Source organism: Mustelus asterias, chromosome 26 (assembly GCF_964213995.1).
Source record: "Mustelus asterias chromosome 26, sMusAst1.hap1.1, whole genome shotgun sequence".
Taxonomy (NCBI): domain Eukaryota; kingdom Metazoa; phylum Chordata; class Chondrichthyes; order Carcharhiniformes; family Triakidae; genus Mustelus; species Mustelus asterias.
Window position 1 is genome coordinate 42252264 of NC_135826.1, and position 13783 is coordinate 42266046.

A 13783-nucleotide genomic window follows, 5' to 3' on the forward strand; every position below is an offset into this window, starting at 1 on the left:
AGATGTGTCCAAAGATGTGCGGGTTAGGTTGATTGGCCAGGTTAAAAATTGCCCCTTAGTGTCCTGAGATGCGTAGGTTAGAGGGATTAGTGGGTAAATATGTGGGGGTAGGGTCTGGGTGGGATTGTGGTTGGTGCAGACTCGATGGGCCGAATGGCCTCCTTCTGCACTGTAGGGTTTCTATGATGTTTCTATGATGAGAGATTAAATAAATTGGATTGTTCTCCCTGGAAAGACGAAGGCTGAGGGGCGACCTGATAGAAGTTTATAAAATTATGAGGGGCATAGATCGGGTGAACAGTTGGAAGCTTTTTCCCAGGGGCAGAAATGACAATTACAAGGAGGCACAAGTTCAAGATAAGGGGGGAAAGGTTCAGTGGAGATGTGCGGGGGAAGTTTTTTTTACACAGAGGGTGGTGGGGGCCTGGAATGTACTGCCAAGTGAGGTGGTTGAGGCAGACACGTTAGCGACCTTTAAGACGTATCTGGATAGACACATGAACAGACGGGGAATAGAGAGATACAGGCCTCGATAGGACAAGGTGATTGGCGCAGGCTTGGTGGGCCGAAGGGCCTGTTCCTGTGCTGTACTTTTCTTTGTTCTTTGCTCTTATTTTCCATTGTGTGGTCACTGTTGCACTGTAGGAAATGCGGCAGCCAAGCTGTGCACAGTAAGATCCCACGTGCAGCAACATTATAATAACCAGTTCATTTGTTTCAGTGGCAGGGAGGAGGGAGGGTGGGAAAAGCCATACCAGCAGCAGGAGCCAAGAGGAGAAACTTGGGAAAGAGAAAAATGCTGAAGCGGAGAGATTCAAATGTATAAACGTGACAAGCCGAGTCCGGCTAGAGCATCTGGCACAACACAGTTAAAACAATGAGGCAAATGATTCCATGTGCGCAAGTTCCACAAGTCCAGGAATGCACCTCTCTGTGCTACAGCATTCCCGATAAATCACTGGAATATATCATAATTGCTCCAACATGGAAGCAAACCTCAGCCGAGACTGGGAGGTGATTGTGGCAGGCTGTTCCGAGTTCCCCACTTCATTAGTGTATTACACCTGCTGGGACAGTAATGCTTCTGTCTGCCAGAAACAGGCGGCCCTGTTTGAAATGATCCAGTCTCGTTTCTCCTTCATTTAAGTGGGATAGCAATGGGGAGCGGCTGAGTACAACCACAACAAGGGACGAGGTCTCATAAATTCAGTCTGGGTAACGTTGGAAAATTCCTGAGGCTTATACTGTGCCGCCAGTGAATTGTTGGTTCGGTTGGTGAGCTGTCATTGAAACTCATCTCTCCAATATCCCAACTTTTCTTAGCCTCTTAAGTGAAGAAGTCACTTGGGAAGGTGCTGAATTGCAAAAAGGAGCCCCGACCTGCAGCTGAGGTGCGGAGAAGAAAAGTGTAATATTGAAATGGTCTGAATTAAACACTTTCTTTTTTAGTCGATGAATTGTCTGTCTAACTTCCTCCAGCCACACAACCAGTCTCTGCACTCACTCTATCACTGACTTTCATTGCTCCATCACTGGTACCACGATGGCACAGTGGTTAGCACCGCTACCTCACAGCGCCAAGGGCCTGGGTTCGATTCCGGCCTCCGATCACTCTCTGTTTGGAGTTTGCACATTCTTCCTGTGTCTGCGTGGGTTTCCTCCGGGTACTCCGGTTTCCTCTCACAATCCAATGATGTTTGAGTTAGGTTGATTGGCCATGTTAAATTGACCCTTAGTGTCAGGGGATTAGCAGGGTAAATATGTGGGGTTACAGGAATAGGGCCTGGGTGGGATTATGGGCGGTGCAGACTCGATGGGCCGAATGGCCTCCTTCTGCACTGTAGGGATTCTATAATTCTATGATTGGTGGTTGAGCCTTCATCTGCCATTACCCCAAACTCTGAAATTTGCCCCCAAATCTCTCCGTCTATTACCCTCGGCTGAAGATTTCCCACCCGCCCGCCGTGGGAATTGTAGCAGGCGAGACAGAAAATTTGGCAGACCATTTAAAAGTCTGTCGAGTTTGGGTGGGGATTTCTGGTCTTGGGGTGCACGCAGCTGGAAAATCCCGCCCCTCATTTCTTTGACTGAGCTTCCTAGACTCAGAGGCCAAATTATGTCCGGCAGTGCTCCTATGAGGTAGGTGCCTTGGGATGTTTTACTACACTGAAGGTGCTACATGAATGCAGGTTATTGTTTGAGTAACGGTCACAGGGTTTGATGGGCTGAATGGCCTCCATCGTGTTGTACCATTCAGGGATTTTCTGCTTCACCTCAGTGGAGTTGAGTTTTGTAAATTACTGAGCCTGGGCACAATTCCAGGCACATGTTATTTTTCAGAAGTTACATTAACAAAACATTAATGTAATAAGACCGCGTCTGAGCTAATCTGTGCAGTGATTTATAAATTAATCACGCAGCTGTCTGAACAGTGGAGAAAAATCCTTCCAGTAATAGAATGTGAAGTCAGCTGTGTGAGGAATGTGTTTAGTGCCCCTTATTACTTTACCCAATTTGATGCTTCAATCTTAAGATTTTATTTACAATAACAGCAGGGCGAAGACAGCACCCGTGCAGAACAAAAGCTACGCAAACTGGCAAGACCTGACCTTCGCTCCCCTCAGTCTATACTGGTCCCTGGCTAGTCAGTCTGGATTTCTGTTCCTCAAAGCTATCTAATGACGCTTGCTGGTAAATACATGAGTGTCAACATTGCGGGAATCGATTTTAATTCCTTTCCCACCCACTCCAGCCAGACAGTGAAGGTTAAAATCAGCCTGGTCCACTTGTCGGCCTGGATCTGCACTGTTCCCACCCAGTGGCCTTTTAGATGAATTGAACTTAAAGTAAACGGTGGCTCCTGTTCACCGAGGGCTAACAGAAGCTTAATTAAACATTGAAGATCATGGCCCACTCATGCGGTCTTTAATGATGGCTCATGGGCAAAGATATGTCAAAGGCTTACCAGGATGTTGCCTGGTATGGAGTGTATTAGCTATGAGGAGCAATTAAATAAACTGGGATTGTTCTCCCCGGAAAGACAGAGGCTGAGGGGCAACCTGATAGAAGTTTATAAAAATATGAGGGGTATCGATAAGGTGAACAGTTGGAAGCTTCTTCCCAGGGCAGAAATACAATTACAAGGGGGCACAAGTTCAAGGTAAGGGTGGGGGGAAGGTTCAGTCAAGATGCGCGGGGAAAGTTTTCCACAGAGGGTGGGTGTCAAAAATGGAGTTATATCAAGTTGTACAGCACAGAAAAAAGCCACTCATTCCCAACTGGTTCACCCCAGCGATTATGTTTCCTCCCAACTCATTGGTAGTTGTTTTTATTCTTTCATAGGATGTGGGGGTCGCTGGCTAGACCAGCATTTATTATCCATCCTTAATCGTTCTTGAAAAGGTGGTGCTTAGCTGCCTTCACCAGTATACTACAGTGCAGAAGAGGCCCTTTGGTCCATCGAGTCTGCACTTCTTGAACCGCTACAGTCCATGTGATGTAGGTACATCTGTTAGGGATGGAGTTCCAGGATTTTGACCCAGCGACTGTGAAGGAACGGCGATATATTCCCAAGTCAGGATGATATGTGGCTTGGAGGGGAATCTTCAGGCGTTGGGGCTCCCATGCAGCTGATACCTAGGTGGCAAAGGTTGTAGGTTTGGGAGATGCTGTTGAAGGAAACTTGGTGAGTTTTTGCAGTGCATCTTTATATGGCATATCCAGTTGCCACTATGCATCAGTGGTGGAGGGAGGGAGTGAACATTTAATGTGCTGGATTAGCTGCTAGTCAAGCTCACTGCTTTGTTCTGGATGGTATTGAGCTTCTCAAGTGTTGTTGGAGCTGCACCCATCCAGGCAAGTGGGGAGTATTCCATTACACTCCTCACTTGTGCCTTGTAGATTGTGGACAGGCTTTGGGGAGTCAGCAAGTGAGTTAGTTGCTGCAGAGCTGCACCTCTGACCTGCTCTTGTAGCCACTGTATTTAAATGCCCAGTTCTGGCCAATGATAATCTCATAGATGTTGACAGGGGATGATTCAGTCATGACAATTCCATTGAAGGCAAGGAGAGATGATCAGATTCTCTTGCTGGAGATGGTCATTGCCTGGCACTTTGGTGGCACAAATGTTACTTGCCACCTATCAGCCCAAGCCTGAATGTTATACAGGCCTTGCTGCATCTGAATATCATTTGAGGGTTGTGAATGGTGCTGAACATTGTGCAATCATCAACGAACATCCCCACTTCTGACCTTATGATGGAGGGAAGGTCATTGATGAACAGGGTTGGGCCTAGGACACTACCCTGAGGAACTCAGGGACTAATCCACGCTATTTGTCTCCATTGCTGTTTGTGGTAGTAAGTTTCATATTCTCACCACTCCAAGTAAAGAGTTTCTCCTGAATTTTCCTATTGGACACAACACCAGATTAAAGTCCAACAGGTTTATTTGGGTAGCACAAGCTTTCAGAGTGCCGCTCCTTCATCAGGTGAGTGCAACGCTGGCAACTCCACATCTTTCCTATTGGATTTATTAGGGAGTAGTGGAACCATCTTCTCACTCCTACCCATCAAATTCTTTCAATAACTTAAAGACCTCTATCATGTCCTGACTCAATCTTCTCTTAGAAAGTAACCCCAGAATGTTCAATCTTTTCTGATATTTACACTCAGTTCTGGTATCATTTTTGTAAATCTTTTTTTTAAAAAAACACACTTTCTCAAATATCCTGTTTGGAAAATGGAGACCAGAACTGTTCCTGGTGCTCCGAATGTGATCTAAACAGGTTACACATAAAAGTTTAACATAAATTCTCTGCAGGAATGAATCTCAGAAACCTGATGGATACAGCAGGCAATATTTCTTTATTCTTGGGGAAAATCCATGGGAGTCATGCAAGAGCTGGAGTTATACCACTGGATCCCGGACAGAATTCCTGGGCTCAGCTATCCCTCTCCCTCCTCAACCGGCATCTAGTTTGGCAATGCACTTCCCCACACCCCACTTACCTTATCCTGGGGTCTGATCTCTTGGGAGTTTGACAGTGGCAGCTTCCAGTTATCCCACTCACCCACCAGCCAGTCTTCACTTCACTCTCGCTGCCTTTAGGTGGAGAACCTGCCTTCAAAGATTTAAATGAGTTCTGACAATGATAATGGAATGGTCTTATTGGCTTCAGAACTCCTGGATACTCCGCTTGCTTTGGGCTTCCCATGGACTGATTCACACACCCATACCACGTGCAACAACCAACCAATACCACCACCCTCCCGGCCAAGATGATGTCCTACCATAGTTAAATGGCCCAATGACACACACAAGCTAAGGCTGGACAGGGAAAATGGCCACTTGTACAAAGAACTGCAAGGCTGTTAATGGGTGTGGAGCCAGCAGAAGTCCACACCTTCATAAGAGGAGAAAAGGGGCAAGAGGAGTTACGTAATTACTGTCCATACTGTGTAATGGTGTGTATGCATGTAGCAGGAGAGATTGTGTGTGATTGGAATAAATGTTTGATGTATAGTTGATTAGACACTTGATCACTCACCTATAACTGTGAGTGTTGCTGGAACTGATTTGATGGAAGCAAAGCCATTGGTAACTTTGCATTGGTATTCTCCTCCCTGCCAGTGCTTCAACTCCTTTAGCAGGAGAGTTTCTTCATTCATTGTGTCTAACAGTGTCCCGTTGTGATACCTGCACAAAAATCAAAGACCATTGGTAGACATTGAGGTAAGAAAATCTGGCAATGTTAGAATACCAACAATGATCAGACCCATTGGCTGCAATTTTACCACCCTGCCTGCCACGGAATTGGAGTGGGCGATGGGTGAAGCATGGAAAGGTCCATTGATCTCGGGCAGGATTTTACAGTTTCAGGATGAGAGAGGCCATAAAATCCCGCCCACTGTGCTGCAAGACAAAAGAGACCCAACCATCGTGACAAGAGACTGTGGGAATTCTGCCCATTGGATTGAGGGGTTAATTGCTGACGCCAGCTGGAGATATTCCAGGACACTTCCTTTTATGAACTCTTACTGCCCCGCTTACTCCTGCCATTGGTCACTCAACACGTCCATCTTTGCAGAGCCCCACTTTTCCAACAATCAATCAAAAGCAAAGAGATTCTTCCTTATCTAAAAACCTTCAGTCGGTTTGCAAACAGGACGCAGATCTTCCTGTTACGTGTCCTTTCAACACACCACCCTGCTGTCATGTCCACATGTCTGTCCTTGCCTTGTTGCAATCATAGAAATCATAGAAACCCTACAGTGCAGAAGTAGGCCATTCGGCCCATCGAGTCTGCACCGACCACAATCCCACCCAGGCCCTACCCCCACATATTTACCCACTAATCCCTCTAACCTACACATCTCAGGACTCTAAGGAGCAATTTTTTTTTTTAAGCTGGCCAATCAACCTAACCCGCACATCTTTGGACTGTGGGAGGAAACCGGAGCACCCGGAGGAAACCCATGCAGACACGAGGAGAATGTGCAAACTCCACACAGACAGTGACCCGAGCCGGGAATCGAACCCGGGACCCTGGAGCTGTGAAGCAGCAGTGCTAACCACTGTGCTACCGTGCCGCCCCAATGTTCCAATGAAGTCCAACGCAGACTGGAGGAACAGCATCTCATCTTCCGATTACGCACTTTACAACCTTCCGGACTTAACATTGAGTTCAACAACTTCAGACTGTGAACTCTCTCTTCCACCTTCACCCCATTTCCATCACTGTTTTCCATGGATTCATTTTTCCATTTCCCTTCTTTTAAATCTTGCTTTCTATCTTTTATCCCTTACCACTGACTCCCCATCCCACTAGAGCCATCTGTTACTGGTTCCAGGTTATACTTTCTCACACTACTCATCTTTGTTCTGCCATTAACACATTCTGATCTCTGGATAAAAGCAAAATACTGTGGAATCTGAAACCAATTCTGGGCCAGCAAACATTCTGATCTCTAATGTGTTGCTATTAGCATCCTTCTTGGCCACGATCACCGCTATTTACCTTCCCTTTGTCTGTGACATCTTTGTCAATCTCTCCTGTTTCCACCTACCACTGGCCCTCTATCCAGCCCCCACAGCTCCAAACCACCCCTCTGCCCGCAACAGTATAAATCTTAACCTATTTCCAGCTGTCTTCAGCTCTGACGAAGGGTCATCCAGACTCGAAACGTTGGCTCTATTCTCTCTCCACAGATGCTGTCAGACCTGCTGAGATTTTCCAGCATTTTCTGTTTTTGTTTCTTCCTTATCTGGTAGCCAACAAAGGTATTCATAGAAAGTTTAAAAATCATTTTATTTAGCATGACTATGATTGTTTTCCCGGATTGCTTGCAACCGTATATCATATATGTATATATATGATGTGGAAATCACTGGCTTGGTCAGCATTTGTTGATCATTTTTAAGTGCCCCTTGGAGCTGCAGTAAGTGAAATAGTTTTCAGACAGTCAAAAAAATGAAAAGAAATCTTAAGAATGTGCCTTACCAGAAATATTTCAGCGGCAGTGGGAACCCAGTAGCCTTACAGCAAAAGGACAGCCGCTGATCTTCAAACCGTACCTTTGTCTCAGGGTGCTTCACTATGTAGGGATTTACTGTTGAAGAGAGAGAAAGATGGTGAGGGTGGGTGAGAACAGAATTTTGAAAGGTACAAAGAAATTATACCCATTATATCCTCAGAGCTACCCCTCCTGCCCTTGCTGCTGAACACCCCAAACCCCCTCTCTGCTGTGACCTCCACCGTGCACCACTCTTCCATCACTTACCTGTGACCTGGGTCACCCTTTGGGTGGGCGTAATACCAGTGATAGCCACCATCTACCAGGTGGTGCTACTGAGCAATGATCAGCTGCTGGCCTCTGATTAGCTAGCAACTCTCAAGTGGGGGTGGACTTCCACCTCCAGGATATTTGATTCTGGGGAAGGCTCTCTACTGCCCAGTTAATGCCCGATTGGCACCTTGGTGGTGAACCTCCTGACCAGAGGCAACACAGGGCTCTCGCCAGCTCTCCAACCAACAGGCAAGATCCCAGTCACCTATATCTGCTGTGATCCTAGATCAGGGCCCCAAGTTTTTGATAAGGCCTACCTTATATCGAGTTGATCTTTCTCCACACCCTACCTATGACTGTGACACTACTTTCTGCACCCTCTCCTTTCCTTTTCCCCAATGCGCTCAATGAACAGCATGTTTTGTCTGTATAGTGCACAAGAAACAATACTTTTCACTATATCCCAATACATGTGACAATAATAAATCAAATCAAATTAAATCTAAGATCTGGTTAGCGACCAATAACCTTTTTGTTTCAAGTAGACAAAGTTTGAGATTCAAGCCTTTTGGTTTGATTTGATTTATTATTGTCACATGTATTAGCATACAGTGAAAAGTATTGTTTCTTGCACGCTATACAGACAGAGCATACCATTCATAGAGAAGGAAACGAGAGAATGCAGAATGTAGTGTTACAGTCATAGCTAGGGTGTAGAGAAAGATCAACTTAATGCAAGGTAGGTCCATTCAAAAGTCTGATGGCAGCAGGGAAGAAGCTGTTCTTGAGTCAGTTGGTACGTGATCTCAAACTTCTGTATCTTTTTCCTGACGGAAGAAGGTGGAAGAGAGAATGTCTGGGGTGCGTGGGGTCCTTAATTATGCTGGCCGCTTTTCCGAGGCAGCAAGAAATGTAGACAGAGTCAATGGATGGGAGGCTGGTTTGCGTGATGGATTGGGCTACATTCACAACCTTTTGTAGTTTCTTGAGGTCTTGGGCAGAGCAGGAGCCATACCAAGCTGTGATACAACCAGAAAGAATGCTTTCTATGGTGCATCTGTAAAGATTGGTGAGAATCGTAGCTGACATGCCAAATTTTCTTAATCTTCTGTGAAAGTAGAGGTGTTGGTGGGCTTTCTTAACTATGGTATCGGCATGGGGGGACCATGACAGGTTGTTGGTGATCTGGACACCTAAAAATGTGAAGCTCTCGACCTTTTCTACTTCGTCCCCATTGATGTAGACAGGGGCATGTTCTCCTCTATGCTTCCTGAAGTCAATGACAATCTCCTTCGTTTTGTTGACATTGAGGGAGAGATTATTGTTGCCGCATCAGTTCACCAGATTCTCTATCTCATTCCTGTACTCTGTCTCATATATAAGGAGTATAGTAGGGGGCTGAGAACGCAGCCTTGTGGGGCACCGGTGTTGAGGATGATCGTGGAGGAGGTGTTGTTGCCTGTCCTTACTGACTGTGGTCTGTGAGTTAGGGAAATTCAGGATCCAGTTGCAGAAGGAGGAGCTGAGGCCCAGGCCATGGAGTTTGGAGAGGAGTTTCATCGGAATAATAGTGATCAGGCAGGATATAGAGCGATACAGGAGGTTGTTCTAGATAGGACAATGTGATTGGCGCAGGCTTGGTGGGCCGAAGAGCCTGTTCCTGTGCTATACTGTTCTTTGAACTCACAAGAACAAGGTCAGCTCTTTGGTTGTACCAAGCAGAACATTCCTGCTCCAAAAGGGTAACTTCTCCCCACTGGTCCGCAACACAGAATTACTAACTTCAGTTGCCTTCTTCACTTAAAAGCCTGCTTCCTGCAGCCCCTTTCCTGATGGAACCTGGTTCTCTGCTCCTCCATTTTTTAACTGAACTGGGATCGTTCCCTGCCCCTGGACCCTGTCTGGGACTCTCCCTTTGGAACCTCTCCCTGTTCCCTCTACCGCTCTCCTGCCTGGGAGATGATGGTTTAGTGATATTATTGCTAGACTATTAATCCAGAAACTCAGCTAATGTTCTAGGGACCCAGGTTTGAATCCCACCACAGCAGATGGTGGAATTTGAATTCAATCATTAAAAATATCTGGAATTAAGAATCTACTGATGACCATGAAACCATTGTCGATTGACAAAAAAACCCATCTGGTTCACTAATGTTCTTTAGGGAAGGAAATCTGCTGTTGTTACCTGCTCTGGCCTACATGTGACTTCAGAGCCACAGCAATGTGGTTGACTCTCAACTGCCCTCAAGCAACTAGGGATGGGCAATAAATGCTGGCCAACCAGTAACGCCCATGTCCCATGAATGAATAAAAAAAAATTCCCTCCTATGATGCTCTGCTCCCAATCACCTGACCCAAGTTCTTTCAACATTTTTCTTCAGGCCAAAGCACGCTGGGTCCAAAGAAAGTGAAGATGGCGCTCTGCGCAGTTTCAGAAACTCCGAGGCCTGTCAGGATTTGCAGTTCCTAACCTCCGCTCTCAAATCTAGGTTAATTTGGACTTTCATAACACATTAAATACTGCCCAATAAAGAGGATTCCCATGCATCGGACACATGAACACCAGAGATTTGGTATTGGGATCAAGGTTCAGTATGAATGTAGGCTTTTTCATTGGATAACAACAAAACCACTTGTATTTATATTGAGCTTTTAAAGTAATAAAAAAGTCCCAAGGTATTTCCCAGAAGTGATAAGACTGAGGAGAAAGTAGATCAAATAGCCAAAAGGTTGGTCAGAGGGGTGGGTTTTAAGAAGCTTCTTAAAAGGAGGAAAGAATGGCAGTGAGGTTTAGGGAGGGAATTCCGAAGTTAAAGGCCCAAGGAGCTAAAGACACGCCACCAATGGCAGAGTGATCACAAACTGGGGATGTTCAAGAAACCAGAGTTAGATGAACAGAGACCTTAATGGGTTGTGAGGCTGGAGGAAATTCCAGAGATTGGTGGGGGGCGGGGGGGGGGGGGGGGGGGATCTCCATTTCCACTCCATCTGACGAAGGAGCAGCGCACCAAAAGCTAATGGCATTTTCTACCAAATAAACCTGTTGGACTTTAACCTGGTGTTGTTAAAACTCTTACTGCGTTTACCCCAGTCCAACGCCGGCATCTCCACATCAAATCTTGAGGACACAGAGGCATTGATGAGTATATCAGCAGCTGTTGAGCTGAGGCAGGGGTGGGTGATAAGCCGATGCATAAAATGATAAAGAAGACCATTCGGTCCATTGTGCCTATTCTGGCATTTAGAGCTATGTAGATGGAACAATTGCCCTGCTCTTTCTCAATAGCACTGTAAAATTTTCCTTTTCGTGTATCTATCTTGTTCTGTGTTGAATATTGTTATTGAATCTGCTTCCGCCGCCCTTTCAGGAACGCACTCCTAATCACAACAACTCATTATATAAAACAAATTTGCCTCATTTCCTCTCCTGGTTCTTTTTCCAAAACACGCTCTCTATCCTCTGTAATTAAAGCTAAGTTCTATGGAGTGTTTTACAGGGCGGCATAACAAAATATCCATCATCAGGATTCTACAGGGAGCTGCTGCAATCTTCATGGTGTTGAGTGTCAACTGAGATCGATAATAAGGGCATCAAGGAATGTGGAGGAAAGGTGGGTAAATACAGGTGGGGTACAGATCAGACATGAATATTGGAGCAGTCTCAAGGGGCTGAATGTGCAGTGATGCAACGCTGCTGTGTCTCATGGTTCATTGCTTTGCCTTTTCCTTTGAAGTTCTATGTATGTAATGTTATTGAAACGGTTGATAGCCCGAGTGTAAGATGAAGCTTTTGAGATAGTTACTGACCAGCTCTCTTGAGAACCGCCTTAACCACTGACGATTCAGTGCCGTTTTGAACGGCTCGAAACACCGAGGGGGCGAACTTTGCACCTTCGACCAGAACGCGAGTCTTGCTGTTGGCACAGACACCGGGAATCTTGAAAGTACCGCTTTCATCGCTCATCGTTAATATCATGTGCGGCTGATCCTCCATAGCTATCCTACTGCGGCTTATGGGCACTCCATTGGCAGAATGGACTGTGCCCAGTAAAACATGTCCATCACAGGTGCAACCGTTGCATTCTTCGTTCACACGACCCACTGCACATGTGTGCTGGCAAACTGCAAGAAGAAATTCCCATTGTATTTTATTAACGCTGCTGACCTCACCATCCCCAAAATCCCAACCTTGCTCTGGAACAAATCCTGACTGTGTTCTCGAACAATCGGGGTTGAGTAAAGCCCAGTAACAATCATTGTTAAGAAACAGGCATTAAAAATTCATTAACTGCGGAGAGAGCCCAGCACAAATAGAATCAGAGAATCCCTACAGTGCAGAAGGAGGCCATTTGGCCCATCGAGTCTGCACTGACCACAATCCCACCCAGGCCCTATCCCCATAAGCCAATGCATTTACCCTAGCTAGTTCCCCCTGACACTAAGGGGCAATTTAGCATGGCCAATCCACCTAACCCTTTGGGTTGTGGGAGGAAACCGGAGCACCCGGAGGAAACCCACCCAGACACGGGGAGAATGTGCAAACTCCACACAGACAGTGACCCAAGCCAGGAATTGAACCCGGGTCCCTGGCGCTGTGAAGCAGCAGTGCTAACCACTGTGCCACCGTGCCGTGTTCTAGAACAATCAGGGTTGAGTAAAGCCCAGTAACATGTTAAGAAAGAGACATTAAAAATTCATTAACTGTGGAGAGATCCCAGCACAAATGCGCAGAGTATTTTTTTTGTAGGAATAAATGGATCCTGGTTAACAGTATAGTCGGGTGGCACAGTAGCACAGTGTTTGCACTGCTGCTTCACAGCTCCAGGAACCTGGGTTCGATTCCTGACTTGGGTCACTGTCTGTGTGGAGTTTGCACTTTCTCCTCGTGTCTGCGTGGGTTTCCTCCGGGTGCTCCGGTTTCCTCTCACAGTCCAAAGATGTGCGCGTTAGGTTGATTGGCCATGCTAAAAATTGCCCCTTAGTGTCCTGAGATGCGTAGGTTAGAGGGATTAGTGGGTAAAATATGTAGGGATATGGAGGTTGGGCATGGGTGGGATTGTGGTTGGTGCAGACTCGATGGGCTGAAAGGCCTCTTTCTGTACTGTAGGGTTTCTAAGATTCTACAGATCCACACAGAAAAAAAGTGTTCATCCCAACAGTGACCACACTTCAAAAAGTACTTCACTGGTTGGAAATTTCTGAGATACCCTGTGGACCTGAGAGGCTTTAAATAAATGCAAGTCTTTCCTAGGTTTTACATCAGAGTGCTGTGTTGGTGAGTGTAAGGGCATGCTAATTCGCACGCATACAAACACACACACCAAGCTACAGACCAAGAGCTGGAAAATAGGATTAGAATAGATAAATGCTTGATGGCTGACCCAGACACGATGGGCCGAAGGGCCTCTTTTCATGCTGTAAAACGCTTTGACAGTAAGGTCTCACTTTACTTGTGCCAAATAGAGTAAACAGGAGGGGACCACCTGATGCACACACTTATAAACAGTAAGAAGTTTAACAACACCAGGTTAAAGTCCAACAGGTTTATTTGGTAGCAAAAGCCACACAAGCTTTCGAGGCTCTGAGCCCCTTCTTCAGGTGAGTGGGAATTCTGTTCACAAACAGAACTTATAAGACACAGACTCAATTTACATGAATAATGGTTGGAATGCGAATACTTACAACTAATCCAGTCTTTAAGAAACAAAACAATGGGAGTGGAGAGAGCATCAAGACAGGCTAAAAAGATGTGTATTGTCTCCAGACAAGACAGCCAGTGAAACTCTGCAGGTCCACGCAACTGTGGGAGTTACAAATAGTGTGACATAAATTCTGATTCTAGGATCGCATGATAAAGACTCAGGAGGAAAAAAGCAGAAATATTTATGTGAAATAGTGTGACATAAACCCAATATCCCGGTTGAGGCCGTCCTTGTGTGTGCGGAACCTGGCTATCAGTTTCTGCTCCGCGACTCTGCGCTGTCGTGTGTCGCGA

The 13783-nt window shown here is 46.0% G+C and overlaps 1 protein-coding gene across 1 annotated transcript in view; it reads right to left on the bottom strand.

Moving 5' to 3' along the window:
* cilp2 (cartilage intermediate layer protein 2) overlaps positions 1-13783 on the bottom strand; it is a 55302-nt gene that overhangs the window by 17185 nt on the left and 24334 nt on the right. The window contains exons 6-8 of the mRNA XM_078198552.1: positions 11596-11910; positions 7503-7611; positions 5550-5698 (exon numbers count right to left, since the gene is read on the bottom strand). Of these exons, the coding sequence (XP_078054678.1) occupies positions 5550-5698; positions 7503-7611; positions 11596-11910 (573 nt within the window). The remainder of the gene's footprint in view (positions 1-5549; positions 5699-7502; positions 7612-11595; positions 11911-13783) is intronic.